The sequence below is a fragment of the Anas platyrhynchos genome, chromosome Z, assembly GCF_047663525.1.
Source record: "Anas platyrhynchos isolate ZD024472 breed Pekin duck chromosome Z, IASCAAS_PekinDuck_T2T, whole genome shotgun sequence".
NCBI lineage: Eukaryota > Metazoa > Chordata > Aves > Anseriformes > Anatidae > Anas > Anas platyrhynchos.
This window is the reverse complement of record NC_092621.1, coordinates 61,277,217-61,293,944: the sequence shown is the minus strand read 5'-3', so window position 1 is coordinate 61,293,944 and position 16,728 is coordinate 61,277,217. Positions and strand designations below refer to the sequence as shown.

The following is a 16,728-nucleotide window of genomic DNA, read 5'->3' as shown; positions in this document are numbered from 1 at the left end:
GTTTTAGTGTCCACAGATGTACACTAAAGAGAGATGTTGCATCTGTTATTTTAAAACTTGATGTACCCAGGAATACATCAAATACAGTAAACATTTTTTTTTTCAAGAATTAGCAGATTTTATATGTAACTGGAATGCATTCCATCCAGACAGTCAAGTTGATATTACTGATTCTAGGGTAGGATGACCTTAAAAAAGTGATGTGGTGCATCAGATTGGATCCATACCCATTACTACCTGACAGACAGACAAGTATATTATAAAAGCATATAATACTATACTTTTATTCTTTATCTTGAAATATCAACTCCAAAATTACGGGTACTTATGTGGTACCTATATATGTATACTTTTACATTTATAGCTAAGACTATCCAGTCCAACATCAAACAGTTTCAGGCACAGACTGCAACTTTTACTCAATGCAAAGTTTCTTTTGTGAACGAAAAAGTGCCCACCCTTCTCCCTGTCAATACACATGCTTAGGTCTCTGAATTTAACATCTACCTGTGAAGTAGTCGAGTTATGACAGCTTTTATTTTGTTTTTGAACTGGTTACAGAAAAGGAAATAATGACACTGAACACATCTCACAATAACATTATCTTTTATTAGATCTTATTTTACATATCCCCATAAGATATAAAATCTTCCAAGAGAAAATATCAAAAGCCTTCAATTTAAATCAGTTGTTTCAGACAATATGAGCAGGAAAAAACAAAGATTTAATAGGAATGTAAAAAATAAAAATTAAAACAAAAACAAAAACAAAAACAGTACAGGTATAACTACCATGGAAAGCAATTACAAGGTTTTAAGCCATTTTTTTATACAGCGTTGTCTTTAAAACCATACTGGTTGAAAGTAAGGATGCTTGGTTCTCTTAACCAGTAGTTTTAAAACCAGCAGATAAAAAATAGAAAGAAAAAAAAAAAATATATGTATACATAAAACCAAATTAGATGGTGAATATGTCAAAAAACAATAATTTCACTGAAATATCCAATATAATAAAAAAACTTTGAAAACATCAATAGCCACATTCTAAAGTAATATTTATTTTCAGTCTTTGGAGTTTTGACACAGTTAAGGATTTCTAGAAATAATCCCAAATTGAAGGCTGTTCTGTTGCTACAGAAAACAAATGCAAAAAAAAGGAACATAGACTAAATCTGCTGGTTAAGAAAGATTCAGGCATCATGATTGTACAGCTGATGATAAAAGAAAAAGGTACAATGCTATATGAATTACATTTTTGGAAGCAATTCCAACAGGCAAAATACTTTATTGCATCAAAATTTTACGTTTCTGCGTAACAAAACTTGAAATAGTATTTTGAAAGCTCTCTTGCACAGAACACACAAAGTCTCTGAAGCACTTTAATGCTGAAGATGCAATAAAATAAACGTTATGAGAACCTTCTGCTGGCAAGTTTACCAAGCTTTGAGTTCCAACAACAACAACAAAAAGTATTTTCAATTACTATAGCTAAGAAAACTTACAGTACATGTTTATTGCATGAAAACATCCATTTAGTGGATCCATCTGATTCTTCCATTTGTGGTTAGTGGTTCTTATGTTTTTATATAACTTGCACCAGATTCTGCTAAGTATTCCTTTAACTACAAAACATACAGTAGATTGAATCAAATAGGGAAATCTACGCAATCCTGACAGAAATCCAACCCATGACAATGCATGAAACTAAAATTTCACTTTCATTTTCTTTTAAGATAGCCTGTAGCTACAAGATATAATTTGATACATCGTGGAACAATAATGATGAAATTAAATACAGTAGGTATTATTAGAGTTAGAAAATAGCACACCTCTTTATCAGTTACAATGACTTTCCATGCAATAGTATTGAAGATAAGCAATGATATTTGGAAAGCATAAACAACAGATGGAAGTAAGAAGTGTGAAGATAAATGAAGACTAGTAAATGGAATCATACTCAAGTGCATGTTTATATGTATTAACTGTAAACAGTAGCTCTACTTAGGGAATATTTTTCACACTTGAATGGCTTCAGCACTAAATATGTGTTACTTAACATGTGAAAACAAAGCAAAAAGTAAGACTCCATTTTTCAGTAAATGAACATGTGAACACTGGCAATGTAACTGAGGTTGCAAGTTTGAAAAATTAATATAGGCACATGATTCTGAATGCACAGGTCACACAGTCTGTGTGACAGGCAAGCACATGTTTTGATGGGTTTGCAAACTATGTCTTGCTTACTATCAACTCTCTGCATCAAGTTGCATTTTCCTTGAAAGCAACTGAATTTAGATTTTACAGTAATTTTTTTTTTCATGTTATGACATCATTTTAATACATTCAAATAGTCAAAATGTTCAGAATAAGATAGTACAAACTTGGTGCAGGAGGACATAGATCAGAGTGCGGCCAGCATTGTCAAATAGGAGATACACAGCTTAAGTATTATATAAACTACCTTTCCCCAAAAAACATTAACATAGACACCAAAATTGTAACAAGACATATCAAAAAATAAGGCACATTTATCTTGATATGGTAATCTTGAAATAGAAAACTCATTTCAGAGAACATCAATATCTAAATGAGTTTTATAAAAAATCCTGTATTCATGATAAGTATGGACATTTCTCATCATGTATGATAATGGAGTAATTGCACATATCCCAGTGTGTCAAGTAACAAAATGGGAGTTTTATTAAACATTTCCATTGCAAAATTATTTTGTAGGTTCATGTTTTTCTATTTACATAATTCAGGTGAACGGTAGAAATATTAAAATCTACCATCACTTGTCACAAGTACTGCAGGCTTTCATTTTACCACAATTAAAGATCCCCTTTTTGTTGAATGAATTGAAATTAATTGTGGAATAAATTGAGATTATTGTTATTTTGTATAAATGATTGCAAGTTTTTGGACATTAGCTACTACACAAGAACATTTTATTCCATTTGTTTCCAGGCTGTATCTGGGCTTTCTACTCAGTATTATTTGTACATAAATTTATCAACAATCAGCAAAGAAGGCTGTTTAAAATCCAATACCCTTCTTAGGAAAATTAAAACACCAGAAACATCATTAGTTAGCATTTAACCTGAGATTTAATCTGTTGAGAGGTTAACATCCTTAGAAATTTCTTCACTTGTTGCATTACCTTACACTGATGTTGGTATTTTATGAAAAAAAAAAAAAAAAAAAAAAAAAAAAAGGTTGCTTGCAACATGGCTTTTCACTGTGTTGATCAAAAAAATTAGAGAATGCATGTTTTTCTCACAGTATCCAGAAGCTGGAATAACAATAATGTGCTTCTTATTGCACGTGAAACTCTGAGGAGACATACTTGCAGATTCCTCTTCTCTATCTGAGTATTAAAACCAGATTTCATCTTAGTCGAACCCGGAATGTATTTATCTCCATAGAACTCATATTTATTTCACTTATATTTCTGGCATCTGGAGGTGAATGCATCAAAGATAAAGATGCAGGTGTAAGACTTTCCACATTGAATTTGTTAAAGAGTTTATGCACCTTTACCTGGAGGAAAAAAAAAAAAAACAAAAAAAAAAGAAAAAGAAAATTGAGTATATACCTTAAAATTGACTACAATGTAATCTCTAACATTCTGGTTAGATACTTTTCAAAGTTATCAGCATAACAATTCTTGCACCAAAATCACCAAACATTTCTAAGAACAATGCTTAAGATACTATACACTTGATTAAACCTTTTTAGGCAGTTTGCTTCCACATTTCAAATCAAGTAAGCTAAATCAATATATTAAAAAAGTGATCAGAAATATTTCAAGTTCTCTTTGTTTCTATAAAAAAAAAAAATCAGCTACTCTTCTGTTTTAAGAAAATCCTAAATGTATTCAAAGATTTGATGATGCATTGGGTTTACATGGCAAGGTTTTGGTAGTGGGGACTGCAGGGGAAGCCTCTGTGATCAGAGCCCAGCAGCTGCCCCATGTCAGAGCAGAGCCAGCTCCAGCTGCTCCAAAAGGGACCTGCTGCTGGCCAGAGCCGAAGATCAGTGCAGCAGGAGGGCAGGAGGTGCTGCAGGCAGGCAGCAGCAGTTCCCCTGAGGGCTGTGCAGGGAGAGGCCCCTGGTGGAGCAGGCTGTCCCCCTGCAGCCCATGGGTCCCACATGGAGCAGATCTCCACGGAGTGAGCATGAGGGAGAGGCAGAGACGAAGTGTCAGGGACTGACTGCAGCCCCCATTCCCTGTTCCCCTGTGCTGCTTGGGGGGAGGACATAGGAGAGGTTGGATGGGGATTGGTTTTTTAGTTTTTTTTTTTTTTTTTTTTTTTTTTCAGTTTCTCACTTTTTTTACCTTGTTACTAATAGGTAATACATTACATTAGTCTCTCTATGCTGAGTCTATTTTGCCTGTGATTATGATTGTTGAGTGATCTCCCTGTCCTTATCTCAACCCTTGGGCACTTTCCATCATTCTTTCTCCCCCTTTACCTTTGAGGAGGGGGAGTGAGAGAGCCATTGTGGTGGAGCTCAGCTGTCTAGCTGAGTAAAACCACACAGATGACAAAAATTCTATAGATTTATAACTACCCAGTCTACTGTCTGTAACACAACAAGAGTTTTATGATTTACATTTCATAATTTTTCACACCAATTCAATAGCAATTGCAAACCACTCAGATATTTGTAATGGTGTAGGTCATGTAAGGGAGCATTGGAAGACAAAGGACATGCTGTAATAAACAGTTTTCAAAGTAGCAATCACACAATTTGCAGATGTTAACTAACACTATTCAGAAGAATACACTTCAGAATATGTAATTTGACTATTTCTTTGGTAAAGTTGTTTATACTACACTATTCAAAAACTATTTGAGAAATTTTATTATATGAAAAGGACATTTACGGGAAGTTAATAAGGCTACAGCTGATGTAGAAGTTAACTTGCAGATGCTTACATGGTCATTTCCCCACACCAGTGGATGCCCATCTTTACCAAACGGAAAACAGCTTTCAATTTAGCTATTATCCTGAAACTGTCGAGAAATTACTACCTTTACTTGAGTAATAATTTTACTTAAATATCAGTGTTCCTGCTATACTTGCAAACTGAACTACCCATAAAATGCCAGTATACCTTTCCCTGAGTAGTGGAACAGAGTAGACCCAAGTCTCTGTTTGAAAATCTACAATCAAATCCTTTTCTGTGAAGAATCAGAGCAGCTTCATCAGATGGCTCAGGATCTACCTGCAAATAAACAAAATAAAAGTTACTGAGAAAGTAGCAGAGCCAGCAAGACATTTTAGGACCTCAAAAGATTATTATTACCTTAAAGTTATGGAACCACATATGCCTTAAATAACGTTCAGCTTAGACAGAACAGACATGCTTCTTTTAATGTTTATAAGATTAAATATAAAAATAATTAAATAGCAAAGTGGTATTAGATATACAAATTACTAAAGAATGTGAACTTAAGGAGTTCAGAGATCAGTAAATTCACATGTACAAGCAGACCCAGAATTTAAGAGTAGCTTTCATATCTGTGTTCATTGGCTTCCCAGATACATTACATGGCAAAACGAAACCAAACATATGATAATTACAATAGCTAGCTTCAAATTTATTGTGACTATTTTGTATCAAGTTTGCATTTTGCAAATCCGCTCCCTGAAATCTCACTCATCTTAGGATGTGTGTGAAACCACACACTACTAAAAACATTAAATAATTATAGGTAAGACATACAGTGCTCTTGAGCCTCAGTAGACAACAAAGTAATCCACAATCTCAACTTTCTAGTTTGAACCAAATAATTAAAATCACTTAGGACAAATGGTCACAAGAATAGAGTATAAATGCCACAAGTCAGAATCTTTTTTAGACGTACTTCAGAAAACAAAGTCATATTCCTAGAGCATGGGAAGATTCCCCCATGGCTGGGAAGTTTCAATTGCTACAGATGTTTTCCTTTTATTTTACACTATTGTGTAAAAAAATATGAGAATGTACAATAAGAGTAACAGAAGTTTTTCTTCACATTACAGATGAATATGCATGCAAGCTATTTTCATAGCACATACATGAATGGCCCATGATGAGATGTCCTACATACTGTCACAAGCTGTTAGCATTCAACATTTGCATTTGCCTTCAACATTTGTTTTCTCTCATGTATTTTATTTATTTTGTTGTACTTTTTTTTCATTCTTCAGCTCTTCATCTTATTAAATACTCAATAAGGTTGTAACATCATCAAAAGATCTCCAATTATGCCAGCTCTTTAAGTTATTTTTTTATTTTTTAAATTATTTCCATTGTACTTGAATTTTGTACTGATGCTTTTCCCAACAATCTCTGTCATGAGTTAAATTATTTTCTGCTACTTCAATGAGTATCTAATGCTTTGGAGAATCCTATGCTGATAAGTACTGTACTTGAGGTAATCCCAAGTATACATGTAAATACAGGCTTGGCAGAGAATGTCCTGAAAGTATCCCTGATGAGAAGGACCTAGGGGTGTTGATTGATGAGAAACTCAACATGAGCCAACAATGCGCACTTGCAGTGCAGAAACCCAACCATATCCTACCTGCGCTGCATCAAAACAGCATGGCCAGCAGCATGAGGAAGGTGTTTCTCCCTGTCTACTCTGCTCTCATGAGACCCCAGCTGAAGTACTGTGTTCAGCTCTGGGGCCCCAGCACAAGAAGGACATGGAAGTATTAGAACAAGTCCAGATGAGGGACACAAAGATGATCAAGAGGCTGGAGCACCTCTCCCTATGAAGACAGGCTGAGGGAGTTGGGGTTCAGCCTTGGGTAAGAGAAGGCTCCAGGGGACATCTTATAGCAGAGCCTTTGAGTACCTAAAGAGGGCCTACAGGAAAGCTGAGGTAGGACTCTTTGTCAGAGTATAGTGAAAGGACAAGGAGTTAATGGTTTTAAACAAAAAAAGACTGGATTTAAATTAGATATTAGGAAGATGTTCTTTATTTTGAGGGTAGTGAGGAACTGGAGAAGGCAAGGCTCTGGGAAGACCTTATAGTGGCCTTCCAGTACCTAAAGGGAGCCTACAGGAAAGCTAGGGAGGGACTCTCTGTCAGTGAGTGTGGTGATAGGACAAAGGCTAACGGCTTTAAACTAAAATAGGGTAGATTTAGATTAGATACTAGGAAGAAATTCTTCACTGTAAGGGTGGTGAGGCACTGGCACAGGTTGCCCAGAGAAGCTGCGGATGCTCCATCCCTGGAGGTGCTCAAGGCCAGGTTAGATGGGGCTTTGGGCAACCTGGTCTGGTGGGAGGTGTCCCTGCCCATGGCAGGGGTTTGGAACTGGATGGTCTTGAAGGTCCCTTCCAATCCAAATCATTCTATGACTCTATGATTATTCTTTTTTTGATTTTTAACTCTTGGAGGTGTAACAAACAAAAGGTATCATTAGATTAAGGCTTCAGTTCCAAACAAGTTTCTCCTAATAAAGTACATCTCAGAACAGCCCGAACCAGCTTCTTTAAACCACAGTACGTCACTGCTTCACAGTACAACAAATTCACATTACCAAATACTCATTCAGATGATAAAAAATGGAAAACTGATGAACTTAAGTGTCTTCTAAGGAAATTTCCATTTAAAATAGCAAAAATTTACTCATGTTATTTGGACTTGAAATTAGATATTTTGCAGTAAAACATTTGCATAGTTTACAAAGCCTGAACAAATCTCAGTTTGATAAGATTTTCATAAATAGCTTACTTATAACCACCTAAAATCCTGTTCTTAATTAATGTATGGTATCTACAGTCAGACAATTTAAATAGATTTAATATGTGTAATATATCCTTGGTAGTTGAAAAAGTTCTTATATTGTTTATTGGAACTTCCTATATTAAGTTAATAATAATAATGCCAAAAAAAATTATTTTCAGTCTCCAACTCTGATTCCCAACTTCTTCACTGTCACTGATGTGGCAAAACGTTTGCACTTAAAAGTAGACATTTTTATGCACACAAAGTATTATTATCTGCCTAAACATCGGATTAGAGAAATATTAAAATTCATGCTGCAAAAGCTTGACTTCCTATGGGGTAAATTGATGTTAAAAATGACAAGAGAGTAATGAATATCAACACTTTCTCTATATCCTGTAGAATTACCTTTTTGTCATCTGCATAACAAATGCATTTCAAATGATGGCATGAATATTTCATCTCTTAAGTTTTTAAAATTAAATATTATCTTAATTAAGATTAAAAATGTTTACAACACAAAGGTAATAAACAATTAATGACACCTTCAGAAAGTGAGTTCTGCCAAGTATAAACACCTATGGTATAGCAGACAACCTTTTAGATTTCCCAGGACTTTAACATGCAGATAGCATCCAAGTGTAAACAAAAAAAGTTAAAAAGAAGAAGCAAACAACACACCTAAGCTGTGCTAATCTGTCTTAAGACTGAGCAAACTGCCAGTCTCCACATCTACTATAACTTATCTCTTCTACTATCATCGCTAGGTAAATTATATTAGATCTATGAACGCCTAAGGGAACATCTGAGCAAGGATGAACCCAATTTATGTCACATATACCTTCTAAACATGACTATGCCATCTGCATGAAAACCTGTAACAAATTTCTCAAATTTTAGCAAACAGGAATATCTTTAGTCTTGTGAAGCTTCACATTGTTATGAAGACAAAAATTCCCTAACTACCATACTATCAAATCTCTGACTGCCTTTCTTGGAAGAGCTGTCAAAGCTTGATTTGATTTTGATCTCTGAGAAGTAAAATGCTATCCTCATATCAGGCTGCTAGCAGGAAAAAAAAAATTAAAAATCCTAAGCTTCCTTATAAACAATATCCCAAGGCAATGCTGCTAAAATTTGGATGAGAGAGAAAAAAACATTTAAACATTTTTTATCTGATTACTGTAAGCTAACAGGCATGCATCACAAAGTTCAAATAACATGACAAAAATATGCACTTATATTCAGTATAAATGGACAAATGCAATCAGTTTTTAAATCTTGAGGTCCTGTCTACTTACAGTAGGCAAAATCTTTGACAAACAAACAATAAGACATTGGACTCTTCCATGACAGGATCATGTATCTTAAAACAATAGCATTTTTTTCCCCCTCTGAGAGGAGCAGAAAACTAGAAATTCCCTTTTTCTCATTTACGCTTTAATGCATTTTCATGCATTCTAACTTCTACCTTAAATACTAATACTTTTGTTTTGGTACCCCTTTATGTGAAATTGTAATATCACTTCTTAAAAATCAGTTTCAAGTGGGCAGTCGCATGTGGGGGAGTGGAGGGGCAGGTCTTGGAGCTTGAGAAACCTCATCTACTGGGAGATGATGGGGAGCTCTGTCTGAGGAGAGAAAGAGACCTGCCAATCTGGTGAAAAAAATTTTAAACTGAAGTTTCTGGGGAAGGGTAACGTTGATGTCAGCATTAGCAATGGCTGCTCAGGGATAGCAAAAGGAACAGGAAGAACTCCTGAAGAGCAACACAAAGGAATGCCAGCCACGTGAGTTTTATCAGGGACTCAACTTAAATGCCTCTGAGCAAATGCCCGTAGCATGGGAAATAAGCAGGGGGAACTGGAATTTTTAGCCCAGTCTCAGGGCTGTGATATCATAGACTTCATGATAGAGGCATGGCAGGATGGCTCACACAACTGAAGCACGGTGATGGATAGCTTCAGACTCTTCAGGAGAGATATGCCAGAAAGAAGAGGAGGTGGGATAGCCCTCTGCATTGAGGAAGGTTTGGACTCCGTGGAGCTTAGTTACGGTGATGAAAAGGCTGAGTGTCTCTGGGTAAGTCAGGGAACAGCCAACATGGGAGATACTGTGGTAGGAGTGTGCTACAGACCAGGATGAAGAAGCATAAGAAACATCCTGTAAGGATATAGAAGTATTGCAATTGCTAGCAGTCATTCTCATGAGAGACTTCAACTTCCTTGACATTTACTGGAAATACAGTATGGCAGAGAAGTAGCAAATGGAGATTCCTAGGATGTGCAGAGGATTGCTTCCTGACACAGGTAGAGAGGGAACAAACTAGGGAAGGTGCCCCACTTGAACTGTTGTTTGTCCATAGCAAAGGCCTTGTGGGTGATGGTTGGAGGCCACCTTGGAAACAGGGATCATGAGATGATGGAGTTCTCAGCCCTTGATCACAGATGTTCTGCAGGGATGTCAATTCAAAGGGACAATGACAGCTAGAGTTTACCTTGGCTACTACACCGAAAGACAATTAAAAAAATGTTTTTATAAAGATAGAAACAAAAAAAAAGGGGGGGGGGGTTTAAGGAGAATCTCCATCCTTTATTCAGTGTGGGGGAAAACATAGTGACAAGAGCTGAGGTACTTAATGCCTTTTTTGCCTCAGTTTTTCTTAGAAAGTCCACTTCTTCTCAGGGTACCTAGCCCACTGTGCTGGAAGTCAGAGACAGGGAGCACAATTAAGACCTTGTGAGCCTGGTGGAAATGGCTAGCGACCTACTACACCATTTGGATACCCAAAAATCTATAGGGCCAGAGGGGATCCACTCAAGGGTACTGAAGGAGCTGGCAGAAGTGTTTGCTGAGTCACTTTCAAAAATTTACCGTCAGTGCTGGCTAACAAGAAAGGTCCCAGATGACTGGAGGCTGGCAAATGTCAAAGCCTTCTCCTACAGAATCACAGCCTTCTCCTACAGAAAAGGACTACTCATGGCTTGGAAGGATGAACTGTCTAGTTGGTAAAAAAAAAAAAAAAAAAAAATAGTGGCTGGGCTCAAAGGGTCATTGTTAATGCAGTTAAATCCTGTTAGCATCCAGTCACAAGTGATGTTCCCCAGGACTGGGGCCGGTTCTCTTTAATATTTTATCAACAATCTTGGTGAGACGATCAAGTGTACCCTCAGTAAGCTTGCCAAACACACCACGTTGGGTGGGAATATTGATAGACTTCAGGGCAAGAAGACTTTGCAGAAGGATCTGGATAGGCTGCACCGAGGGGCCACGGCCAATTACACGACATTCAACAAAGCTAAATGCCAGGTGCCTCGTAACAACCCCATGCAGCAGTACAGGCTCAGGCAAGAGCATCTGGAAAGTTGCCCAGCAGAAAAGGACCTGGGGGTGCTGGCCGACAGCCAGCTGAACACGAGCCAGCTGTGTGTCCAGGTGGCCAAGAAGGCCAATGGCATCCTGGCCTACATCACAAATTGTGTGGCCAGTGGGACTAGGGAAGGGTTTAGTCCCCTGTACCTCGAGTGCTGTGTTCAGTTTTGGGCCCCTCACTACAAGAAGCACATCGAGGTGCCGGAGGGTGTGTAGAGGAGACCTACAAAGCTGGTGAAGGGACTAGAGAACAAGATGCATGAGGTGAGGGAACTGGGACTGCTTAGTCTTGAGGAGACTGAGGGGAGACCTCATTGCTCTCTCTATAACTACCTGACAGGAGGTTGAAGCGGGGAGGGTGTCAGTCTCTTTTCTCAGGTGAAAAGTGATAGGACATGAGGCAACTGACTCAACTTGTGCCAGGGGAGGAAGAATTTCTTTACGGAGAGGGTGGTTAGTTATTAGAACAGGCTGCCAAGGGTGGTGGTGGAGTCACCATCCCTGGAGGTATTCTAGAAACATGTGTGTGTGGCACTTAGGAACATGGTTTATAAGTGGACTTCTAGAGTGATATGATGGTTGGACTTGATGACCTTGAAGTCTTTTCCAACCTAAATGATTCTCTGATTCTATGACTCAACAGCTAAAGCAATATATAAATAATCTAAATTCTGGAAAAAATTGCACTGCATCAATTAGCCAGAATTATGGCATTCGTCATTCAGATTCTTGGAAGATGGGAAAAGGAAGCAGAAAGCGAGGAGGAAACTAAAAAGGTCCTTTTGGCATGCAAGACATTCTTTGCATAGCATAGTACCATTTCCGCTGTGGGGAAGAACTGTTCCGTACCTATAATGATAGTGCCTGTATCTTATGAATACTAATAATTTTCACTTTGAAGTGCACAGCATAATGCTGTGAACTTGGGAGCTGTCAGTCAAGTAACCATTGAACTACACTGTGGTGGACAGGGAAAAAGCATAGCCTCTAAAAATCTTCTGCCAACTGGGATAATATGGCTGGAATAGCACAGATAAAGTAGTAAAATTCATCTATGAGTAATATTGAACAAAATGGTTGATGCAGAGCCAGTCTTCCATTTCACGGGTTTCATTACCAAATTATACAAACATGGGGAAGAAATTTAGGCCCCAAAATGGAAAAGTTGTCATGTTCATGAAGGTCTGTACCAGACCTGATGTGCTGAAGAAAAAAGGCAGTGCTGAACTGGCTGAGGAAAATGAAAAGATTTTACAGCAAAGTGTGGAACATACACTTCACATAACGATTTAATTCAGTATGAAGCTTCTTCCTAACTCTTCAAAGACATAAGACCCACAGAATCAAGAGTTAGTTCACTTTGAAATTCAAAATAAGAAACAGTCATAGCTGAAGGAGTTCATATGACATTGAACTACTAACAAAGTGTGAGAAGTGAACTGATTGTTTAAGTTCTAAAATAAAGAATGAAAATGAAAATGATGAACTGCGTAACTGATACATTTACAGTAATTAATGGAAAGTTTTGCAAATATTCTGAATATGATTTGAGGTCATTATTGATGAGCAGTTTTACCTCAGCCACCATAGAGGCTCCAAGGGAGCAGGGACAACTGTAGTCTGTAAGTATCTAAGTGTGGCAGAATTAAAAAGGGATTTCATCTAAGGTAACACCACTGGTGAGAAATACTGAGATACAGTGTGAAGTTTAGACGCCCACATTTTAAAAGGTGTTGAAAAAGCTGAAAAGAATTTTTACAAGGCCTGGTGGAAGTAGGAGGGACAAAGCACTTCCTCTGTGGCTTATCAAACAGAAAAATTACATATGATGTTTACAATTGTGTAAGTTCTTTTGCAGAGAAAAACAAAAACAACAACAGCAAAAAGATATGGAACAGGTTTGGATTTGATTTTTAGACATACCAGAGAACAGTTTCACAGGAACTATAGAATATAAGCTGTTGTTAGCATAATTAAAATAGGTCTTATACCGAAGCTTAAAAATACTGTAAGAATTTATTCCAGTGGGTGCTATAATATGGCTATTTTTTGTTAAGCCTACCAAATGGAATCAGAGGGATTTTAAACAACATGCTTTATTAAAAGCAAAAATGATTGTACCCAAAGTTTAATAACCTTAAGAAAAACTAGTAATTACTATACAATTTATCAAATAAGAAATTTATAAATTACTTTCCTAGAATAAAGTATTTGATTGGACTATATTAAAAAGTTTGCTTGTTAAAAGATCCTTTTGACCTTACCTTTGACTGGATTGTCCTCAGATTAACTATATGAATGTCACAAGGCATAGATGACATGAGTGGAGAAAAAGTATTCAGCATCTCCGGGACACCTGAATCTGCATATGTTGTCATCACAATTACAGGATGATTTAAGAAAGACGAAGTCATATGGCTAAGAAGTGAGGGAAAACTGACTGATGCCTTCTCTTCATTCTGCAAAACACAAGACAAAATATTTTCAAGATCAAGTTACTATACCAACATGTCTAAAATTCTAAATACTTTCCTTTACATATGAATCCACTAATTTAATAGAAAATTTTATAGATTATCTGTTTAATTACTTTTGGAAATTTCTGATTATACACAAATTCTCTTTTTTCTAATATTAGGAAACCCTCATGATTTACAAGTATTAGTACATCTTTCAAAATGATAATTAAGGTATCTCTTTTTACACAATTGTGCAGTCTTTCAAGTTAGCTCTCGCATAAACAACACAGTTTAGCGAAACAAGCAAGTTACTACTCTAGTAACTTGCTCTATATGTTCCAGTATTTACCTGAATACTGACAGCAAGCTAGTCTTCTGCAGGCTTCTTTTATTACATTATTTTTCTATCCTATATTTCTTATTTTTTCTTCCTTTTTCAGATTCATCTAACCTGTATCCTACCTCTCCCTTTCTTTTTAGATCAAAAAAAGAAAAAACTACATCCCCCCTTCCTCCCCCCACCCCCTTTTTTTTTTTTGGGGGGGGGGGGGGGGGAGAGAGGGAATAGGGAGGGTTGTTGTGGAGTGTTGCAACTATTATCTTTGCCTTGGTGGCAATAAAAAAGAATTCACATTCAGCAGTTTCATTTCAGCATCACACCAGCAGGAAGTGAAAGGACTCCGTCCACAGTTTTTACGAAGTTTTACTTGGAGTGCTTCGAACACGGCTGCAGAAACTGTGTCACAAGCCCTGAAACGATTAATTCCTCACGTTCACAGCAGTAATTCAAAGCTTTACAAAAGCCAGAAAAGAAAACAACAAAACTTTACAAGGCACTTTCAGTTTTAGAATGTTAGGAAAAACAAGGTAGGAACGTGAAAAATTGCTTTTGCACTTATTTTTCTTCACATACTTCATCAGACAAATCCCTACTTATTTGTAGTTAGGTGATTTTTAGTGAAAACTCTGAAGAAAGTTTACCGACAATACAGCATCCTAAACTTTGTGATCTTAAATTTGCATTTTATGGTGGGTTGAAAACATGGAAATAATAAATGGGAGACACTTAAAGCAAAGGGGGGGGGAAGTATTTATCAGTTTGTAATGAACAACCATAATAGTAATTCCTGTTTTGAGGTGTGCATGCATATTTATTTATACCTTTGCACAAGCATTAAATGCATCTGACAGTGTAGCAATTTAACATATGCCAGAGCTGAGTTGATGTAACTGGGTAATCTCTGCTTTGTTCTTGGTTCTTTTCTCAGTAATGACTAACAGTGTCAGCCTCTTATGCAGCTACTAAGCACTGAGGCTAATATTGTTATAGATTTATCATGATCCCAAATTCCATTCCAAAAATGGCAATAGCTAATAGTTGTGGAGGATTGCTCCCTCATGTGCATCACTGCACACATTTATCTACATTGACTTCATCTGCCATTTTACCGCATGCTTAATCAGTTTGAAGTCCTTTTCCAATTCCACCGTTAGCCTTGATTTTTTTCTATTACCTTAAATAGTTCAGCATCTCTGGCAAACATTCTTGTCATTATTCTCCCCTTTCCCATTAAAATATGAGCAAGCTTGCTTTAAATACAGCTAAAGCTGTCTTAGTTCAAATGACTGCATGAATTCCCTAACCACAAGGAAACATGCATATACATGTTTTTTTAAAGAAGAGTTCACTGTTTGACCCCAAAAGGAACACTGACTGTTTGCTCTGTTGCCATTTATGTGCTAAAGTAGGTCATATTATTCTATCATCGGTTTTCTTATTATTCTTCAAACATTTTTCTTCTGTAAAAGAAGCTGATTACTTGCATCTGAATCAGTCAAATAATATATTCGTCCTACTATCCAGAGCTCTTGCAGCTGGTTCCTAATTCCAGGTACAGTACCCGAGAAACAGCAGAAGAGAAAATGACCATCCAGCAACCACCATTACTTAAGATTAGTTCCTTATGTGCATTTTTGACCTGTGGGCATGCATACTCCAAAGCATTTGAGATCAGAGATCCTGCTAGAATTCAGGTTTATCCATTCCCTTCCCTGCTTTTGACCACTACCTAACATACACTACAAACGTGTCAAAAAGCAGCATGCCCCATATGCACCAATGGTCTCCTTAACTCTAGATTTTTCAGCTATAAGGGACTCAAAAGTTGGAAAGAGGAAGAATGGTAAGCCTTCACAAAAACAACTTATTTTTCTCTCCTTTTACATGTTTTACCTACATGCAAATTCTTACTGTAAGACATCCCACATACTTACCTGGAGAAGGGCTACAGTTCACTAATGGAACAGTGACTTGAAAATCATTCTGCTAGCTCCAACTTTACAACTGGAAGTACAGCACTTGGCAAAAACAAACAGAACTCATTTAGATGCCCTGAATTTCAGAAGCAGATGTTCCTCAGAAAATGCCACCAAGGTCATTTGAGATGAACAGAAGTGAGAGCTTTCTGAAATCTTCTGCTCCATGTATAGAAAAATATCTTATATGTTAACACAAGCATGACATCCACGAGTCAAGATCTTTCACAAATCCCAGAGATCAGGAGCACAGGAAAAAAAAATGGGAGACAAATCTGTGCATTAGCTGACATAAAAGTAAGAAAATGCTCAAAGTTTTAGATGAGTTCTCAGCCATGGCTAGAAGTTGACCCTCTTGAGGGACAAGAGGCATTGCAAAGGGATCTAGATACATTGGAGCATTGGACAGATACCAATGACATTAATTTCAACACAGGAAAATGTCAGACACTGCACCTGGGATACAGTAATGCTGGACACAAGTACTAGGAGACAAATGGCTGGAGAGCAGCTCAGCAGAAAGGGGCCTGGGGGTGCTGGTGACAGCGGGCTTGGCATGGCCAGCAGTGTGCCCTGGCAGCCAAGAGGGCAAACCACATTGTAGGGTGTGTTAAACACAGCATCACCAGCCAGTCAAAAGCGGTGATGCTCCCACTATATTTAGCATTGGTACAGCCTCACCTTGAATACTGTGTGCAGTTCTGGGCTCCACAATGTGAAAAGGATCTCAAGGTACTTGGAAAGTGTATAGAGGGCAGCAGCAAAGCTGGTAAAGAGGCTGGAAGTCATGTCCTAGGAGAAGAAGCTAAAGGTACTCGGGTTATCTAGTTTGGTGGAAAAAAAAAAAAA

General features: G+C 37.3%; 1 protein-coding gene across 1 annotated transcript in view; it reads right to left on the bottom strand.

The window, feature by feature from the left end:
* Window positions 1-589: 589 nt before the first annotated feature.
* MAN2A1 (mannosidase alpha class 2A member 1) overlaps window positions 590-16,728 on the bottom strand; it is a 132,538-nt gene continuing 116,399 nt past the window's right edge. Inside the window, exons 20-22 of the mRNA XM_038170407.2 lie at window positions 13,369-13,563; window positions 5,122-5,232; window positions 590-3,539 (exon numbers count right to left, since the gene is read on the bottom strand). Of these exons, the coding sequence (XP_038026335.2) occupies window positions 3,387-3,539; window positions 5,122-5,232; window positions 13,369-13,563 (459 nt within the window). The 3' untranslated portion in view covers window positions 590-3,386. The remainder of the gene's footprint in view (window positions 3,540-5,121; window positions 5,233-13,368; window positions 13,564-16,728) is intronic.